Here is a 20,602-nt window from a genome sequence, read left to right as displayed (position 1 = left end):
AGACCAGCCTAGGTAAAACAGCGAGACCTCATCCCTACAAATAATAAAAACAATTAGTTGGGCATGGTCAGGGCAGGCCTATGGTCCCAGCTACTCAAGAGGCTGAGGCAGGAGAATTGCTTGAGGCCAAGAGGTCAGTGCTGCAGTAAGCCATGATCACATTACTGCACTTCAGCCTGAGCAACATAGTGAGACCCTTTCTCAAGAAAAATTTCTATTATGTTTTGTGATTTTTTATTTCTTTTCAAAGGAATTCTTCCTACCCAAATATACAGAGAGCCTCTTATTTTCTCTTCTAAAAGTTAAAAAAATTGCTTTTCAAGTGCAGATCTTTATCTAGAACTTATTTCTGTGTATACTGCAGGGTAAGATTCTCTACATGGACAACCCATTATCCAAGAAACATTTATTGAATACTTAACCCTTTCTTCACTGATTTATAATCCCTCCATGATCAAATATCAAGTTTCAGATTTATATAGGTTTACTTCTGGGCCCTCTACTCTGTTTTGCTGTTCTATTTATCAATTTCTAAACCAATACAACGCTGTTTTCATTTACTCTCAATCCAAAACAAGTCTTAATATCTGGTAGAGTAGATTCCTCTACTTCCTTCTTCAACATTGCCATAGATAATCCTAGGCTATTGCTCTACCACACAAATTTTAGAATCAGCTTGTCAAGCTCCAGGGAAAGTCTAGTTGGAATTCTGAAAGGAACTGAATAGAATTTATAAATTAGTTCAGGATTTTAATTGCTCTAATGGGTTTTTGGACAATAAATATATGCACTGGAGCTTCCAGATAGCCAAACGCATGCAGACTCCTGGAGGGTGGCTGCTCAGGGAAGGCATGGAAGCTCCATGCCCCTTTCCCCATACCTCACCCTATGTATCTCTTTAATTTAATATATATATATAATGAATTAATAAATATCTGGTGGCTGAAAGATCAACTAAAAATGTCTTATCTTTCAAAGCAACAATTACCTTAAAAACTGCCATGCTTCCCATTTATGGACTTACAAACTCTATCACTAAACATACTTTATAAAAACCGAAGCCAGGTGCCATGGCTCACACTTGCAATCCTGTAACTAAGCAGCTTAACTTCAAAACACATTTTAAAACCTTTTCTCCCCTTTCTCCTGGGTTTAAAGATGTAACCTTGAAGCAAACTGCAGAAGCTTTTTCCCTTAGTTTTAAAATAGACTCCATGTCCCAGCCCTTTCTCACTGTCTATATTCCCTTCACATTTATCTAACTGCATGCTGGTATCTAATTATCTGCCTACTTAGAAGTTCCAGGGGCTAAACTTGAATCTTGAGTCAGACAGACCAAGCTTGGAGACCCAGCTGCAAAATTCCAGAGATAACTTCAGGGTGGCTAGTCCACAATCCAGCCATTGTTGAGATGACGCCAGCCTGCTTTCCACCTGGACTGGGACCCAAGACAGCCACCAGAACAAGAAACACAGACACTGTACTCAGCATAATTTTTACACGCTTTCCATATCATGTTTTCTCTTTTTAAAACCTGGCCTTGCCCCTAAAATTCAAAGTAGTTGCGTTGGCTGGGAATCTGGCCACTTTCCTATTATTAGTTTTGGCTAATAAAGTCACTTTCTTTTTACGAGACCTCCTCTTGTTAATTGGACTCTGCATGTGATGAGCAATCTGACTTGTGTTCAGTTACAATCCCAGCACTTTGAGCAGCTGAGGCAGGAAGGTCACTTGAGCTTAGGATTTTGAGACTAGCCTGGGCAACATAGCGAGACCCTGTTTCTTCAAAAAATAAAAAACTTAGCTGGGTGAGGTGGCCCATGTCTACAGTCCCAGCTACTTAGGAGGCTGAGGTGAGAGAATTGCTTGAGCCTAGGAATTTGAGGCTGCAGTAAGCCATGATCACACCACTGCACTCTAGCCTGGGCAACAGAGCAAGACCTTGTCTCTGAATTTAAAAAAATAAATAAGATTTTAAAAGATTTTTAGAAATAAGAACCAAAAAATTCTGGGACTCTCTGAACTCTTATTTACACTCTAGATATCTATCATACGGCAAGAATTTTAAATATTAAAAAAAATTAGCTGGATGCATAAAATGCACACTGTAGTATTACTTAAGAGTAGGAAAAAATGAAAATAACCTAAATATCAATGACAAGAAGAAATATACCCAATGATGCACTACGATGGTGAGAAAAATAATGGCTCTAAAAACTACTTATAGCAATAATGAAAATGGTTACTTATGGTATAGCATTAAGTAATAAAATTAGGATATCAATTGTTAGTACAATGTGAATACAGCTGTAGAAAAACTCTGGAATGTGTGCACAGGAAAATAAAATGTACTAAACTGTTTACAATAGTTAAGCTGGGAATACAGAATTACAAATAGAATTCTCCCACCTACCCCACCTGTTAAAAAATCTATTGTAGGGTCAAGTGTGGCTCACACCTGTAATCCCAGCACTTTGGGAGGCCAAGGAGGGTGGATCACGAGGTCAGGAGATCAAGACCACCCTGGCTAACACGGTGAAACTCGCTCTACTAAAAATAAAAAAAAAAATTAGCCAGGAGTGGTGGCATACGCCTGTAGTCCCAGCTACTCAGGAGGCTGAGGCAGGAGCTGAGGCAGCTACTCAGGAGGGAGGCAGGTGAGCTGAGATCTTGCTACTGCACTCCAGCCTGGGCAACAGAGTGAGACTCAATCTCAAAATAAATAAAATAAAATCTATTGTCTAAAGAGGTTACTTTTCTATCATAACAAAATACATTGTAAAAAAAAATAATAATATTAATAAAGTGAGTAGTACCCCACTGTGTCTTCAGGGTGTCATTTAAAGGTCAAAGAGACAGTGCTTGTACGAAGCAAAGTATTCAAGTCTGACACTCAGGGTTTGGGATCTAGCTCAATCACTGATTGTTTTAGAAGTTTTGGGAAAGAGTATCACGCATTTTCTCTGTGAAAAAATAAAAATATTTAGATGTGTGGATTAGTCAGCAAACCTTTATGAATGGTTATTCATTAACACAACTCTGAAATTTCATTTAAATCATACAAAACACAAAGACTGCCTATTTCATTTTCTTTCAAGTATGAAAGAGAGTAAAGAGCAGGGAGTTTGCCATTTGGAACTGGAAAAAAAATTGCCTATAACATTGTTTCCAGAGCTTGTACTTTTTACCTTAAAAACATGAAAGGCTTCAAACTGGATGTTGGGACTTTTATCCCGAAGGAGGTTCATCATGAGTTTCAGGTTCTCCGGCTTGCTGATGTACTTTGTCATGATGGCAAAGTTGTGACGGTCCAGGATCAGCTCCCCTAGCAGCTAGAGGAAAACACAAAACCAAAGCTGTAATCTCAGAGCCACCTGACTCAAAACACAGCTCACGTCTTCTCACTGAAAAACAAAATACAAATGTGCATAAGAATGGTGTCATGAAAAAAATTAGAGTGTCCTTAAGTGCATCTTAAAGCACAGGCATAAACGCAGTAGTTATTAAGTTTTTCACACCGTTTTGCTTATCTCAGTGCTTAGTACCTTTCTTTAGTCGGTCTTAGATGCAGCTCACCTAGAGCTAGGCAGAAATAAATTTATGGTTTTCAATACTTACTTTAATTATCTTGCTTCCCACTAATGTATTGCTGCATAGGCATTCAGGTAGAAGGAATAACAAAATTGGTACCATAATGATGCCTTCTTTACCTGCACAAATGTACACTAGGAGTTCACTATTAAGACAGTTTGTTAAATGACTCTTACATTTCCCCGACTTCTATTATGAAACCTGATATAAAGTCAGAAAAAAATAATTCACCCCAAATCCATATCAAATTTAGTAAGTGCAGCAAGTTATTATTACGAAGCAAAGCAAAACATTTTTTGGTGACAAATTAATAGTTCCCCAAATACAGCATTACCCTAAACAAAAAATAAAAATACCCAAACTAAGAATAGTTGAAGACCCCCTAGCAACATGGCTGAATGTATTGCTGCTCTATCTCAGCAACTTTTTGTTCTCACCATAATTCTGGAGAACAGAATTACAGCCCCTTGGCTGCTGTGGCAATTCCTAAAGCTTCAGCAGCCAGGGGGCTGAAACATACTGTAACATAATTTTATATAGAAGATATATTTAGTTTTCAAATGTCCTATTTACTGGACTTTTTCTGAAGGCCTTGGGAGAGTAACACATAGTTACATGGTTACAGAAATCCTGGATGGGAAGAAAAGTGCACATCAAACCGAGGGCCAACTGTCTATCAAAGGAATCCCAGATGTGTGCAAGCATCTGGCTGCCAGTAAACCACCACCTTGCCTCTGATGTATCTTTTGTGTATTTAACATGTAAGAAGTACACAACCTGAGGTTATTTTAATGCATGAAATAACATTTGTTAAACCTGAAAAAAGGATGACCCCTGTTGGATATTGGCTGGTCACTAGTTATTCTCATACATATGGAATAGCAACCATGTAGTCAAATTGTTAATCTGCATCCTCCTTCATCTTTCTGCAGCTTCTAAAGCTAACCTAACACCTTCTGGAAACTTTCTTTGCTCCTGGTTTCTGACCTTGTGCAGCTTGTTCCTATGCTATCTCTTCTATGGCTCCCTTGCCTTTTGCACTACTTATGCAGCAATTTTCCAAGCTGTACACTTGGATCTGCTATCTTTTATCTCCCAACAGTCTCATCTATACCCATGGGTTCAACTGTAACATCTAGGAGGATGTCTCCCAAATCTACATTTCTAGTCTCAGCTTCTTTCCTAAACTCTGGACCCACATTTCTAACTGCCCACTGGGCAGTCCCACTTGAACACTGCTGGACTGTCACACTTAGCATCTCTAAAAGCAACTCCCTTTCTTCTCTTTGTTAATGGCATCAGGAGCTACCCTCCTCCGGTTGGGAAGAGAGCTGAAGTCTTCCTTAGCTCCTTTCTTTTCCTTGCTCCTCACATCAAATCTCCATCCAAGACCTACCAATTTTCTGTTTTTAAGTGTTTCTTGAACACCTTTCATTCAGCGTTCACAGCCAGTAATCTCATTCAAACCCTCACTACCTTTCAGCTGACCTACTGCCACAGCATGCAAAATGGTCTCTCCTTCAGTCTTTACCTAATCCATGCTGCACATTTTGTCAAATCTTCCAAAAATCAGTATTTGTTACCAATTCCACTTAGATTAGAAAGTGAATGAATAAACAAGCAAATTCCTAGATTCCCATAGATTTAGGAAAAAAGTAAACTCATGAAGATGCCGTTCCCAGCCTCTGTGATGTGGAATCATTTCTCTTGCTTCCTTTCCTCGGCTCCCTTCCTCCATCTTCCCCGCTCTCCTGTCTCTGTGCGCGGTGGCTCAAGCCTGTAATCCCAGCACTTTGGGAGGCCGAGACGGGCGGATCACGAGGTCAGGAGATCGAGACCATCCTGGCTAACACGGTGAAACCCCATCTCTACTAAAAAATACCAAAAACTAGCCGGGCGAGGTGGCGGGCGCCTGTAGTCCCAGCTACTCGGGAGGCTGAGGCAGGAGAATGGCATGGACCCGGGAGGCAGAGCTTGCAGTGAGCTGAGATCCGGCCACTGCACTCCAGCCTGGGCGACAGAGCGAGACTCCGTCTCAAAAAAAAAAAAAAAAAAAAAAAAAAAAAAAAAAAAAAATCTTGAGAAACACTTTCACCTCTTCTCTGCCTGTTCAAACCTGGCCCATCCTCTCAGAACTAGCTCAGACATCGTCTTCGGGAAAGCCTTTCCTCTTCTCTACAGTTGAATTTGCTTTGCCTTGTAGTGCAGAGTTATTTGTGACCCTGTTTAAAGAATAAACTGCATAAGGGCGTGTTTCAAATCCCCTTACAACCTAACTGTGTGATGTGCATGGGTATTGTTGGGGAAATAAAAAGTCCTACCCACATATCCAGAGCACAATACAGTAACTAATCTCTGAAAGAGACTGCAAACAGACAAAACTGTCCCTTATTACAGTCAAGCAGCTACAATCCATTACATACATATATCCTCAAGCTGAAGGGTAACCTGTCCACTAGGGGAGGACCTGACTACCATTTCTGTGCACTCTTTCATGGTTCACCCTAATGCACCTAGCAAATGAGGTGACCATTTGTTTTAGCTATTTATCTGAATAATAAAACTTCTCTTATCTCTCTGACAAGCAAATAGTTGCAGTTTGGAAAACAGCACCTAGGTTAAACTCTCCTCGTGACAGGGAAACAGTATTATCTTCCTAGATGCTTATATTTCAAAGGTATGGCTTCCAGACCCTCCAAAAAGAAAAAACAAAAACTAAAAAACTTCTGGGTTGTAAGCCTGTCAACAGGCTTACTTATCTTCTAAAGATCTATAAAGAATCAAATACTGAATAGACACATATGTATCATATACACACATGTTAAAAGGCTTCAGCAAAAGGAAAATTTCATTTTTAAAAATTTACATATACATAATAAACATTTGTTGAAGTTACATTTATTAGTTAAGTTCAGATTAGGTCACTTCAATTTTTATTACCTGGGAATACCTACATATAAATTCTATCCAATCTATCCTCTGCTAATAGAATTTCACAATTTTTCTGAAACAATTAATTGTGCTAATTCAACACTAAATCTTTTAGCCATTAAATGTTAATCTATTTTAATATTAACAATGACAAAATGCAGCATTCCAGAATAATACAAGGCACTATAAAGCAATACTATACCAAGTAAATGGAAAACACACATATTTTACTTCTTTAAAGTTCTTATTTTGTATGTCTCATAGTACTTAGTTAAGCCATACAGCAAGTGGAAATAAGTTTTTTAGAAACTTAAGTGTTTTAATGAAATTGACCAGAGCCCAAAAAATTCCCGTTTCCACCAAGCTTCTTTTGAATGATAATCTTTCTTGCTGGTAATTAAATGCCAGGCCTCTGCAGAAGAAAAAAATTCCTAAGCTCTGCCACATGATTAAAAGGAATTTCTCTGTTAATTATTCTTTATTGACACCAGGAATTAAGCACCCTAAGGCAGTGCAGGAAAATTTAGAATATGATTAACAAAAGGCAGCAGGTAGCAAGTACTTTGGAATCAGAAAATAGCCTAGTACTTAAGACAGTTTATTACTTACAAAGTTGCTAGATAATAATCTAACCTCTCTTGTTTCCTGCAATTATGAAACATCTATGTAAAAAGTATTACAGAATCCATTTATATATAAACACAGTTGTGTCAAAATAGAATATACTGCTACCACAGATCTAATTACCAAAAGGAAAAACCAAAATTGCATCAGTGGAGCTTCCAGAACATTTTTCTAGCACAAAAAAAAAAAAAAAAAAAAGAGTAAACAATATTTAATGAGCTCGATGTTTATATATGAACTTATTTCACAGTTGTCTACCTTTTTGCTTGCTTGAAAAGAGTGATGCAAAACAATTTTGGCAACATCTCTTTCTATAATCTAACATTAAAAAAACCCAACTCTCCAGTAACCATTTTAATACTTTCTGCATTCTTAGGTAATTTATCTGCATTTTGTCAGGCATTTTTTTCAGTGTCCCATCAATGCTTGGTTTTACCATGCTATAAATCAGATATCCATGAGACGCCTAACTGTAAAGATTTAAGGCAGGAATAACAGCCAAATGGTATGTCTGGGTGAATTAATGAAAAACAGGAAAGATGCCTCGTGAGTAGGCTGAGGCATCTGTAAATAAGTAGGAAATACAAATGGCTTTCTTCCTCCTACTTTGGTTCAATCACCTTAGTTCATACAAATCTCTCAGTTTTGATCCAGCATCTGACAGACCCCCACTGAAAAAAAGGAAGGATTTGGAGAATTTATGAGCAACTTCCTATATGCTGGCCCTTCAGAGCACCATCACCTCTGTTTACTACTCCAATTGCCATCTTCCTTCGAGGGCCACTACTTATTGTAACACCGACAAGCTTACCTCATTTTGGCTATCCTTCTGGAGCCCTACAAATAACGAATTCTTTATGTATGCAGCTGTATAAACAGAATACATCCTTATCTTCATCTGTTCTTAGCAAGCTTTCTGGACATGGGAGAACACAGCACTGAAGTCACTCTCTGCCCAAAGGTCAGTTCCACACACAGTTTGGTCTCATCATTACTGGCTCCAGCACAGACAGCAGCATATCTGTGGGCTTTTTTTCTAGATGGGTCTCCTGGTATGAGTTTCTACACAAAGGGGAAACTCAATAAAAAGTGCCGGATGGCTGGCTGAGAAATGGCCTCCCCAGGAACACGCAGTGAGGACGCAAATACAAAGGAAACCAGGTCATGGCTGATGCAGGATGGTGGGCAAAGTAAATTGACAAAAAATGTCACACAAAACAGATTGACTTTATTGTGTTAGTTTAAAATTATACTCCAAATTTAGAAGCAAATGCATTTTTCTATGAATGCCATCATCTTGACATGTAAAAATAACACAAGTATGTGACACTATATCCCAAACCTAGAAAAAAATAGGAAAAAATAATAATACAAGTGTGATGTTTAGCAAGCTGGACCACCATATGAGTTGCTGCGCTAAAAACAGTCAGTTTTATCAACTGCTGGAAACATTATTTTTGTGGGATTCTGAGTGGGATCTGAAGGGCAGAGATACAACTCTAGTCCACATCTCCCTCCCCTCAGGGGCTCTCCCACCTCCCCTTGGCCACATGGCTGCTTCCAGGCACCGTTCCACTGAGGGAGAGAGGGCCACTCATAAATGGATGTGGTCTTACTCTGTTGGGTTCACTGTCATTTCCACAGCCAGTTAATAGGTACATATCCTCAAGTAGCAGATGTAACTGGGTTTCACACACACACACACATACACACACAAACACCCTTATCAAAGGCATCTTAATTTTTCATAAATTTTGCCCTCTGTTTAAAGATAAACTTATCAGAGACTTCACTGATCATCTAGCTGCTCTGGTACACACACACCCCTATCTCCCAAGTCGCCGCTTTCTGCCTCCTTTCCCTACTTTTCTTTTTAGTACTTAAAACCATCGGAAAACTATGGATTTATTTGTTTATTTGTCTATTGTCTGCTTTCCACCAACAGAATGTGAGGGCCAGAGCTGTTCTTGGCTGTCATGATATGTCTGCAGAATGAGCACATAAATATTTGTTGACTAAATGGAATGTCTTATTACCTCCCTCACAACTCCTTCTCCAATAATTCATCAAACTATGCTATTTACGGGTAATTGAGAATTGATTTTATTTTTGTTTCCAGCTAGCTGCATCGTCTTTTAATCTCTTGCCAGATTCTGTTTCAGTGTAATCCTGGCAGTATTTTAGAAAGGCAAAATTTCGTATATGTGATCATGTAGTCTTCTGACATATCTGTTTGTTAGAGTTGATTTTTAAAAAAATTTCTCTTCTAATTCTTAGGGAATGACCATGTTTCATATTTCAGAATCTCTTCTGTAAATATAATGTGAACATGTCATGTTAAGTAGTGGAAGTCTTTTAAGCAACCTACAGGAAAACTGACTGACGTGAATGCTCAGGGAATGGGAACTGGCGATGAAATATGGTATAAAAAATTCTTTAGGAAAATATGTTACAAATCTGGGAGACAAATGCTTCCCATAAAACAGAAGCCCCATAACATTTCAACTATATAAACATAATTTGATAGTAAAAAATTATTTTATACTCAAAATACAGATATTAAGAATTTATTGGCCGGGCGCGGTGGCTCAAGCCTTTAATCCCAGCACTTTGGGAGGCCAAGACGGGCGGATCACTAGGTCAGGAGATCGAGACCATCCTGGCTAACATGGTGAAACCCCATCTCTACTAAAAAATACAAAAAACTAGCCGGGCGAGGTGGCGGGTGCCTGTAGTCCCAGCTACTCGGGAGGCTCAGGCAGGAGAATGGCATAAACCCGGGAGGTAGAGCTTGCAGTGAGCTGAGATCCAGCCACTGCACTCCAGCCTGGGCGACAGAGCAAGACTCCGTCTCAAAAAAAAAAAAAAGAATTTATCAATTGCTGTGCTTAAAACTTAGAGGGAAGGTTGACTTTTTGCATTTTACATGTCTTTTTTTTTTTTTTCGAGATGGAGTTCCACTCTTGTTGCCCAGGCTGGAGAACAATGGCGCGATCTTGGCTCACTGCAACCTCCACCTCCCAGGTTCAAGCGATTCTCCTGCCTCAGCCTCCCAAGTAGCTGAGATTACAGGCGCCTACTACCACGCCCAGCTAATTTTTGTATTTTTAGTAGAGATAAGGTTTTGCCATGTTGGCCAAGCTGGTCTCAAACTCCTGACCTCAAATGATCCACCCACCTCGGCCTCCCAAAGTGCTGGGATTACAGGTGTAAGCCAAGATGCCTGGCCTCAGCAGAAATATTCTAAATTTTACTTATCAGGCACTTACATTGTTACTTCCAAAAGCAAGACAGGACACTTACATTATTTTGCTATAAAATACAGTCATAACATAAAACATAGTAAATACTTCTCAAGTTATAAAAAAAGATATTTTAATTTTTCTGTGTTTACTCATATACTAATAGACCCATCATTTGCTAATGAGATATCAACTTACGGGGACACTGACTTAAAGAAATTTGATATTACCTTTAAAGACTGTCTCTTAGTAACATAATTCTCAGACTGAAGCAATTTCTCATAGTCTTCAAAAATCTAATGAAAAGAAAATACACATTAGAGTGTAAAAGCAGCAGTGGATTCTCCGTATTAGGCTGGCTTGCTTGCTTCTTCAGGAGCAAATTCCCAACTTCTGGCCATTTTACCATCCTTCTTTACATGTGAAGACACTGCGGGGAGGTCAAGAATTATAAGAGATATCGTTCCCTATTTTATTTTAGTTCTGTGAATTAGAAATTGAATAGATAAAAACTGAGTAATTTTGAGTCCTTCCAATAAATCATTTTGAAGAAAACTTCTAGTAAAAGTTGCAAGAGAACTCATTTTATGCCATTTTAAAGAAATCTTTATGTAAGTAGCCTTGCTGGTGGCTATGGGTCCACAATTTGGGAAAATATTAAATACACTTAAGGCTTCACTTGGCAAGCCATAAAGAATCAGACTGTTCAATTCACTGCATAAACAGATAAAGAACGAGGCAACCTTTGTTGCATGACGGCCCAACTGTTCTCTCTGGAGCACTTCGCTCTCACTGGAAGCTGGGGACACTGGTGCATGAAGTCCTGTTTCCTAACATGGTCACCAAACATGGCCTAGCCCTTCAGTTTAACACAGAGTGCTGACATCTGGGGAGGCTCAGCATTCACTTCCACCAGGTGTGGGCACACAGCTCAGAGAGCACTGAAGTGGGAGGAACGAGCGCAGCCAGGACGGAGGGCAAGAGATCAGGAACTGAAGAGGATGACAAACTCCCAGCCCTCAGAGAGTCAAGTGCGAGGGGAGTAGGTGTGCTGCTGTGTCATGAGGGCAAGCTGTGCACACTGACAATCACCGATAGAGAATAAAGTGAAAAGTAAAAACACAAAGGTTTAGCTCACATTAAAATCACAGTAATTATACTCTTTAATATGAATGACTTATTTATTCTATCCTGAAACACAAGGAGAATTTTGTGGATCATTAAATGCATCAGACAAGCCTTGTGATAAATTTGAAGAGTAAATACAAAATGCAAATACATGTATATGGTATGACCCTACTCCCCAGTCCACTAGCTTTGTTACTTTAGAGTCATGCATCATGTGCTCCAGTTTCATGGTGTATGGCTAAAGAAATATCAGCCAAAAAAGTCTGAAAGGTTTGAAGGGGCATGAGTTCTCAGAGCTTGTATTCAGGCCAATGCAGGAGCCTCAGCAGCTGTGAAATTACTAAATTACACAAGAAGTGACATATGGATATAAAAACAAAATTAGGTAAATAAGGAGTCAAAGAGAATGAATTTATTAGTCTCTCAAGTTGTCATGTATTATACCTGAATGCAAAGTGTTACTGCACAACACATTTACCTCATTCATTCTATAGGAAAAAATAGTAATTAGTTGATATTGTAGATTTTTCCATATTATCTTAGCCTTTTAAAAATTTCATTTCTTATAAATGTGACATCTAATGAATCTTTCCTTAACATTCCATTTAGCATATATAGTTACTAAACAACCAAAGTATATATTAACAGTTCATTTCCTAAATTCAAAAACAGACTATTTTCTTTTTCTTTTTAAGACCAAGTCTCGCTCTGTCTCTCAGGCTGGAGTGCTGTGACGCGATCTCAGCTCACTGCAACCTCCACCTCCTGGGTTCAAGCAATTCTCTGCCTCACCCTTCCAAGTAGGTGGGATTACAGGCACCCAGCACCACATCCGGCTAATTTTTGTATTTTTATTAGAGACGGGGTTTCACCATCTTGGCCAGGTTTGTCTTGAACTCCTGACCTCGTGATCCACCCGCCTCTTTCAGTCTTTACATTTTGGGATGCCTCTGGCAATAAAAATTATTCTCCTTGCAGTAGAATGAGGTTATCAGAGGCTGAGGAAGGTAGGAGGGAGTGGGGATGAGAGGTTGGTTAATAGGTATAAAAATACAGTTAGAAGAAATAAGTTCTAGCATTCAACAGCACAGTAGGGTGACTATAGTTAATAATCTACTGTATATTTCAAAATAGCTAGAAGAGAAGATTTGCAAAGTTCCCAACACAAAGAAACGATAAATATTTGAGGTGACGGGCATCCTGATTACCCTGATGTGATCATTACAAATTGTATGCATATATCAACATATCCAATATACCCCATAGACATGTATAATTATTTTGTATCAATTTAAAAAATCATTCTCCCATCACATTTTACACTTAAAACAAATACTCTAGTTGATTCTATGGCTATTTCCTTTAAAACCTGAGGACATAAAAATCACTTTCGATTTTATAATTATATTGCTAATTCCTAATCTTAAATTGAAGGACACAGGCAAAAATAAAATTTATTTTACTTATAATTAAAAGACAAGTAGTTAAATATTTGTGATTTGAATGTGTGAAGATATACTATTGATAGGTAGAGTAGGCCACACCTTCTCAGCATTCAGGAGTATGTTGCAACTTTTGTCTGGGATATAAATGATTCAGAGACTCCTTGAGGACTATTATTAATATTTGTTTGCTACCACTGGTCCATATGCCTCTTATGTGCCCAACTATACTGCACACTGTAAGGAAGGCATAAAGTCATAGTTATCATCAAAAATGTACTTCTTTTTGTAAGTACATATAATTTAATTCAATACCAAAGATTTCAATCAATAAAGTTACTTTACCTTAATTTACTTATTACTACCATAAATATCATATACACATGAAATTGTTTTTTGCTTTTAACAGACAAAGATAAAAAAATCCACCCATCATACCATATATATAAACATTCAGAATTTCTTGGTTTGGACATCAGTAATATAAATAGTTAAGTGCTTCTTTAAGACAGCAGATTACATTCCTGCTGTTATGTGTCAGGCACTAGACTGGGTGAGGGGGATAGAGTAGTAACATTAGCTAACACACGTAAAAATGCCAAAAATCCCAGTAAAAAATAACTCTGGCTGTTGCTAGGATGAGGATCAGAGACTCCACCCTTCCCTAAGTCCTAGTTTAGATGCATGCTCTCCAACATAGGGCCATATGTGACTGCTGAGCACTTGAAATGTGGCTAGTCCAAACTGAGATGTGCTCTAAGTGTAAAATACACACCAGATCTCAAAGACTCAGCATGAAAAAAGAATGTAAAATAGCTCGATCATTTTTCACTTCATCTTAGCCAAAAGACCGAGAAGCGATGATCATTTTCCATATTGATTGTACATTGGAATAACATTTTTGATATGTTGGGTTAAATAGATGATTAAAATTAATTTCACCTGTTTCTTTTTACCTTTTTGTGTGGCTAACTAGAAAATTTTAAGTTACACAGTGGCTCTCATTTCTCGCTTGCATTATATTTCTACTGGACAGCACTGAGCTACAGCATCTGAACCAACACTAGAACAAAACATGTAAAGTTTTCCTTTACATGTTTGTGCTATATTATACTTTAATCATGCTGCTTCTATTGCTTATACATTTAGTAAAAGCATAGTTGCTCTTGGATGGATCTGTCACCACCAAATGTCTGACACTGCATTAGGTATTAGGAAATTAGTAACAATGATTAAAAACTAATACTGAGTGCTTACTCTGGTCCTGTGCTAAAAACTTTAAATCTTGTCAAATTCCCTCAACAACTGTATGATGCAAGTATTATTACTATCTTCATTTTGCAGTGAGTGTAGTAACCTGCCCAGGGCCACACAGTTAGTAAGGAGGCAGGTCTTAAAGCCAAGCAAGCATGCAGGCTCTAAAGTCCATACTGTGCTCTTAACCCTGTGTCCTGCAGATAAGATTCTTGCCTCTTAGAGGGTGCAAGGGCCAGCCAGAAAGATACAGACACACCATAATAATACAAGGTGAAAAATAAGAAGGAGCCAGAGAGAGAAAGAGAGAAGGGGACAGGAAGGGGAGGAGAGAGGAGAGAAGAGAGAGAGAGAGAGAGAGAGCAAGAGAGAGAGAGAGAGAAGGGGACAGGAAGGGGAGGAGAGAGGAGAGAAGAGAGAGAGAGAGAGCAAGAGAGAGAGAGAGAGATACATGTTTTGGGAGGGGTGAGATTAGGGAAAGCTTTCTAAACAGTCATATTTCAACCAAATCTCAAAAGAATGAGTTGGATTCACTGTCAGGGAAGGGAGTTGCAAGATAAAAAATATTTTTGGTATTTTTACTACTAAGTAAGACTAATTATCAACAAAGTAAAATGATTTATTTTAGTGAGGGTGGGGTTCTCTTCCTTTTGGAGTTACTCACTGCCTCCTAAGAGCAACATCTAAGCAAGCAGGTGCTAGTCATTTCTTGGAGCTTCAGAACACAACAGGAAGAGATGTGAAAAAGGTGAAAGCCCTGACCTCCCACCATCTCAATTTTCCATAGTTTCCTGATCACCTGGTTTCCAGGTAGACAAATCAGGAGTATGGCTGAATATGATTGATTTCTCTTGTGGATAATACATAAGGGCAATTGCTCATAGATCTAAGAGAGAGGGAGAGAGAAAGCGGGAAAGTCTTTAAAAATGATTTCTACTTACAGTGTCATAATTTTGTTCTAAGAAGTCTGCTACCAACACTTTATGTCTGGTTAGTAAATCCTAGAAAAAGAAAAACCAAGTGAAACAAAATTGTTATAGCTATTAATATTACAAATGTCTCTTTTCTAAGGTTTAATAACATATAAAAGTTGCAGAAGAACATTTTCATTTACACCACAAAATTATTTCCATTCCTAGCTTAGCCTAAGATGTGAAATACAAGTTTGTTTCACGTTAGAAAAGAAAAACCCTAGTGTTAAACCTAGTGTTTCAAATTCATATTGTTAGATGTATGATAGAAATAATTTAACTGGTGAAACAAATGGAACTTGAGATGAGTTGACAACTTTTTTTTTTTTTGAGATGGAGTCTCGCTCTGTTGCCCAGGCTGGAGTTGCAGTGGTGCAGTCTCGGCTCACTGCAAGCTCTGCCTCCCGGGTTCACGTCATTTTCCTGCCTCAGCCTCCCAAGTAGCTAGGACTATAGGCGCCTGCCACCACGCCCGGCTAATTTTTGTTTTTGTATTTTTAGCAGGGACGGGGTTTCACCGTTTTAGCCAGGATGGTCTCGATCTCCTGACTTCGTGATCCGCCCACCTCGGCCTCCCAAAGTGTCTTAACAACTTTTAAAATGAAGGCGCTTCGGATACTGGAAGCATAGGACTGACATTTAGCAGTGTCAAACCAGTATTGTTCCCGCTCTTGGATTAATGGGATGTGAGGTGGTGTGCAAGTTACTAAGTAGCACAATGCATCCTTTCAAAATTGAAGATGAGTAGCCGTATCTTATGGCATATATAAACTTGCAGAAAACTGAACGAAAGCATGAAGAAACATTTGACTGTCTTCAACTCATACCTAAATTATATCCCTAATTCACCTTAATGTTGTAGGAAAACAAGCCTCACTTAATCCCTTTTATATGCTTAGAGGCTAAATACCCTGTCTAGGTGCCATGAAAAATTTAATTAAAAACATAACAAGAATTTAAAAGTTTTCCAAAACAAATTCTTTTACTTTAATACATATTTAATTAAAATTTCCTAAAAGCATATAGAAGGTACACAACATAACCTCACAAAGAAAAGGTAGATAACAACCATAATAAAACCCACTTATTTCTACTTTAATTTTTTTAAAAAGTAAAATATTTAAAGCATTGCATACTATAATTTTCAAGTTCAAAAATAATAAGTGTGACTCTTAATTCCCTATTGCTATCACACAACTTGATCAACCACTGGCCCTATCAGTTGGAAACGTGGTTCTTTTCCCCCCCTCAGTGGAGCAGAGCACTCATTACTGTTCTGAAACTGAAGTTCTAAGATGGAAAACCATTTACAGGGCTTCCACTCCCGCCCTGTCAAAGGTCTTGATTCAAGCTAGTTCCTACATCAGGGGACCCTTGAAAGAGTAAGGTAGTTCCACAGGATCCTTTGAGGTCCCTACTCTTTTTTGTAAAGGATAATATTGGTGTCGTGTTTTCAAGCACCCCTCCCCTAACATCATAGAAACCCCATGAGCAGTAATAGGAATCTTCTGAGCTGAACCAGGCTAGAGGGAGCCCCCTCTATGGGCTGCAGCAGACACTGTGGATTGCTGCACCCGTGGGAGTTCTCCACCTGCTTCAACTATCATCAGCCTTGAAAGTGAGGCCTGGGTTCCCCACACTGCAGGCCCAGTGCACACAGCTCCAGTGGCAACAAAAAGAGCAGGCTGCAGATCAGTGCTGTCTAGAAAGGTTGTGTCATACATGAGTGTTACCCCAAAGAAAAAGGGATCAGGAGGGAGTTAGGTTAAAACCAACATTTTCAAATTCCAAGGGCAAAAAAAACCTTGAAACAGCTTAAAAATCCAGTATTAGGAAACCATAATAGGGTGGGGTAGAATTCCTCCAGTATATATATATATATATATATATATATAATGGATACAGTCAATAAACAATGCGCACATTCCCTCTCTCACACCCACATTTCCACTCCAGTGTGTGATAGGATTGATACATACATATACCTTCCAATTTTTGTACACAATAAATGTATGTACAAACCACATATACATACACACAAGTTTAAGTACACAGAATACAGAGATAAATATAATTGCTGCATTATAGATCACATAACTGAGTGAAAAAATAAAATAAAAACAGCTAGGATCCTACCCAAGAAGGAAAAGACAGAAAATTGTGAAGGAAAATAAAGTTCAAACTCTAAAGAATTTAGAATTTAAAAGCCTTATTTCAAATAGTGTACTCTTTCATCCTACCTCCTAACAATTCTGTTTTGAGAGGCCTAAGTTTTGCATAGTATAACTATTATGCTGAAAATCTGATATCGATATTTTTAATGAATACTGCTTGGGAGAAACTCGGGGTGGAGTGAGAGAGACAATTGCAGGGACATAAAAGGCTGAGGAGCCAGTGACAGCTGTTGTTTAGAGGGCTGACTGTGCTGGGGAGTGAACCGAGCACTTTGCAAATGCAGTTTCTGATCTTCACAAGTCCATGAAAAAGGGATGATTTTCTTCATTTCAGATGTGGAAAATAAAACTCAAAGGTTAACTAAATTGCTCAAGGACATCCAGCTTATCAGGTGGCAGAGAAAGACGGAATTCAAACCACTTCTATTATGGGAATTTTTAGAGGGTGGGATGAAAGAGATTATGGTTGTAAGGAATCCTTTTTTGGGAAAGGCCTTTTGGTAGAAAAATCTATGCCAAAATCATAAACTAACAATGTTACAATATTAATAACTAAACTGAGCAACAGTCCTTTTAAGAGCTTAAAACCAAAAAGATTAGAGCAGGAGATTATAAAAACCCAAAGCCAATGTCAAAATCAAGTAAATCAACCAACCAAACAAAACCCTTTGAAACCAGCTACTTAAAAAAAAAAAAAAAAAAAAAGTGATTTATTTGTTACATTATATTAACCATAAGCATTTGGTAAAATATAGAAAATTGGTGTTTTCCAATACTGGCAGCACACTAGAAAACTTTTTATGATTATTTAGATTTTAAAGGATTGACTTAAATTCAATGGAAAATTGGCTTAAATACAAATCAAAACATCATTATTTTTGATTCAATATTGTTGCTGAAAATTAAATTGGGCTGAATATATGACAGCAAAAAATTACTACCAAGTACATTTTTTTTCTATCAAATGTTTAAAAACCTTTGGGGAAATTTTCAGAAATACATATTACGTATTTGCTTTCCCCCTCTATTGGCGTTTGTTCAATGTTTGTAATTATATGAAGGCTTACTTGTGTTTTTTCAAAAATGAATTTACTTGTTTCCATGACAGCGAAGAGCCATCTGATAAGAAAGGGAAAAAAATGGGACTGTAGTGTCTATTATTAGCAAACACCTCCTTAGTAGTTTAAACACAGACATTTTGGTGGAAAGAAATGGAATCATCCTTTGTATCTAATGTCATTCTTCACATTGGATGCAACCGAGGCCTATCTCACCACTAGCTCTAGATCCACCTTTTGGGGGGTTCATCTCTAGCTGCTGTACAATTTTTGTCTTCCTGGGTAAGACACAGCCACTCCTGGGATTTCCAACACTCCTGAGCCCAGAGTCATGCTGCCCTCACCGCCCCTTCCTCCACCCAGCCGTCACTTCCAGGAATCTGTTCCCAAGCCCTTCCTCCTTCTTTTCCTTCCTTCCTTCCCTCACTTGGCTGTTCTCCCGAAATTTCGGTTTCCTTACTCCAAGCTTCCCACTGTTTATACTCTGCCTCTCATTAATTCCCCTTCTTCCCTTCTCTTTCTTTCCCTGGCCCTTTTCTGTCTACCCAGACCTCCCCTGTGGGCTCCTCCTCTCTTCCCTGCTTTCCTCAGGGAGACTATAGGAGGCTGGCAAGCTGAATGGAGGCCTGTGGACACGGGAGCAGGCTGCGAACTCCTTCCCTTCAAACCCGGAAGCGAGAGGGCTTTTGTTTGTTGCAGGTTTGCCTGAGGCATTGGGGAAATGATGGCATTGCGGTTTCTTTCCTTTGTTGTCTCAGGCAATTCAGTGCTGGTCCGAAAACGCACACCCTCCTGCTTATGACAACAAAAGTGCCACAGTGGCCTGGTGCAGCGGCTCACACCTGTAATCCTGGCACTTTGCAGGGGCCAAGGCGGGTGCATGGCTTGAGATCAGGAGTTCAAGACCAGCCTGGCCAACAGGGCAAAACCCCATCTCTACTAAAAATGCAAAAATTAGCTGGGCATGGTGGTATGCACCTGTGGTCCCAATTACCTGGGAGGCTGAGGTAGGAGGATCACCGGAGCCTGGGAGGTAGAGGCTGCAATGAGCTGAGATTGCACCACTGCACTCCAGCCTAGGTGAGGGAGTGAGACCTTGTCTCAAAAAGTGCTGCAGTTAACTGGGCTCACCCTGCTCCTAGCCAGCTGTTAACAACTAGCTGCTGCTGCTTAAGCCTGCCCTGGAATCCACCCCCAGCCCACCCCAAGTGGCTTCCAAATATTCCCATCACTATCAAACAGTATTCTCCCTCCAGAGTTCTTGTCAGTTAGATTTTCCTTTGCTCCCTGTATTTCCAGAGATGGCCTGGTTGCCTTTACAGATCGTGTCCCAGGCAGCTGCCAGGACTTGCCTCCCCCTTAACCACCCACCACTCTTTGGTCTTCTCCAACACAACGAATCTGATGGCCCAGCTGCAGGCTCCGCCTCCACAGAGACCATGCCCCATCCCTCACCCTCTGCCTGGCATTCTTCTCCCTAAGTCCCAGCTTCCTTCTGCCCCACTGACATCTCCCGCCCTTTACCACTCTCTGACACTCTCTCACACTTTCTGTGACCATGTGAGCTAATATACCTTTCAACAGATTTATGGCACCTTCTTAGAACAGGCTGGGTAACTTCCTAGTCTGCAGACAATAGGTAGTTTTCAGCACAGCAAACCACTGCTTTCCCCTTTTTCCACCTCTGGAGAGTATTTAAAAGAACTATTTATCATCTAAGTCACAGGCAACTTTCAATCACTGTTCATAAAGTAATAAGATTGGAGTATGTATTAATATTAGTATATGGACTATATCAATATTATTGAAATACATATTTAAGATAATATATAAAAAATAAAAATTAATACATGGATTACAATTAAGAAAACTTGTAAAAAAAGTTACATATGTATATCCTGAAAAAAGTATAAATTAATTTGGAGTTATGTAGATAGAACAATTAAATTGCTAAAATGCTTTTAAAGAAATGAATCTGAATACATATATATACATTTAAATGAGTCTTATCTACTTTTTCTACCTGAAAACCTGTTTTTCTCAATGATGCTGTTACATTGTCAGTTTATAACATTTTCTGAACTCCTCTTCTAAAATGGCTTCAGAGCTGATTTGGTAGACACTGAAGAAAATCATATCTATTTTATTTCTATTTATATCTTAAAATTATTTTTGTTATAATTATTA

At 38.9% G+C, this 20,602-nt stretch overlaps 1 protein-coding gene across 6 annotated transcripts in view; it reads right to left on the bottom strand.

Moving 5' to 3' along the window:
• Positions 1 to 20,602, bottom strand: part of CAB39L (calcium binding protein 39 like) — a 136,802-nt gene that overhangs the window by 20,749 nt on the left and 95,451 nt on the right. For all 6 annotated transcript variants that reach the window (XM_010363840.2, XM_030922453.1, XM_030922451.1 and 3 more), the window contains 3 exons: positions 15,154 to 15,213; positions 10,619 to 10,684; positions 3,189 to 3,332 (listed from right to left, as the gene is read on the bottom strand). In XM_010363840.2, coding sequence (XP_010362142.2) covers positions 3,189 to 3,332; positions 10,619 to 10,684; positions 15,154 to 15,213 — 270 coding nt within the window. The remainder of the gene's footprint in view (positions 1 to 3,188; positions 3,333 to 10,618; positions 10,685 to 15,153; positions 15,214 to 20,602) is intronic.

This window comes from Rhinopithecus roxellana, chromosome 18 (assembly GCF_007565055.1).
Source record: "Rhinopithecus roxellana isolate Shanxi Qingling chromosome 18, ASM756505v1, whole genome shotgun sequence".
NCBI lineage: Eukaryota > Metazoa > Chordata > Mammalia > Primates > Cercopithecidae > Rhinopithecus > Rhinopithecus roxellana.
Note: the sequence above shows the minus strand (reverse complement) of the source record. Positions and strands in the feature narration are given on the sequence as shown.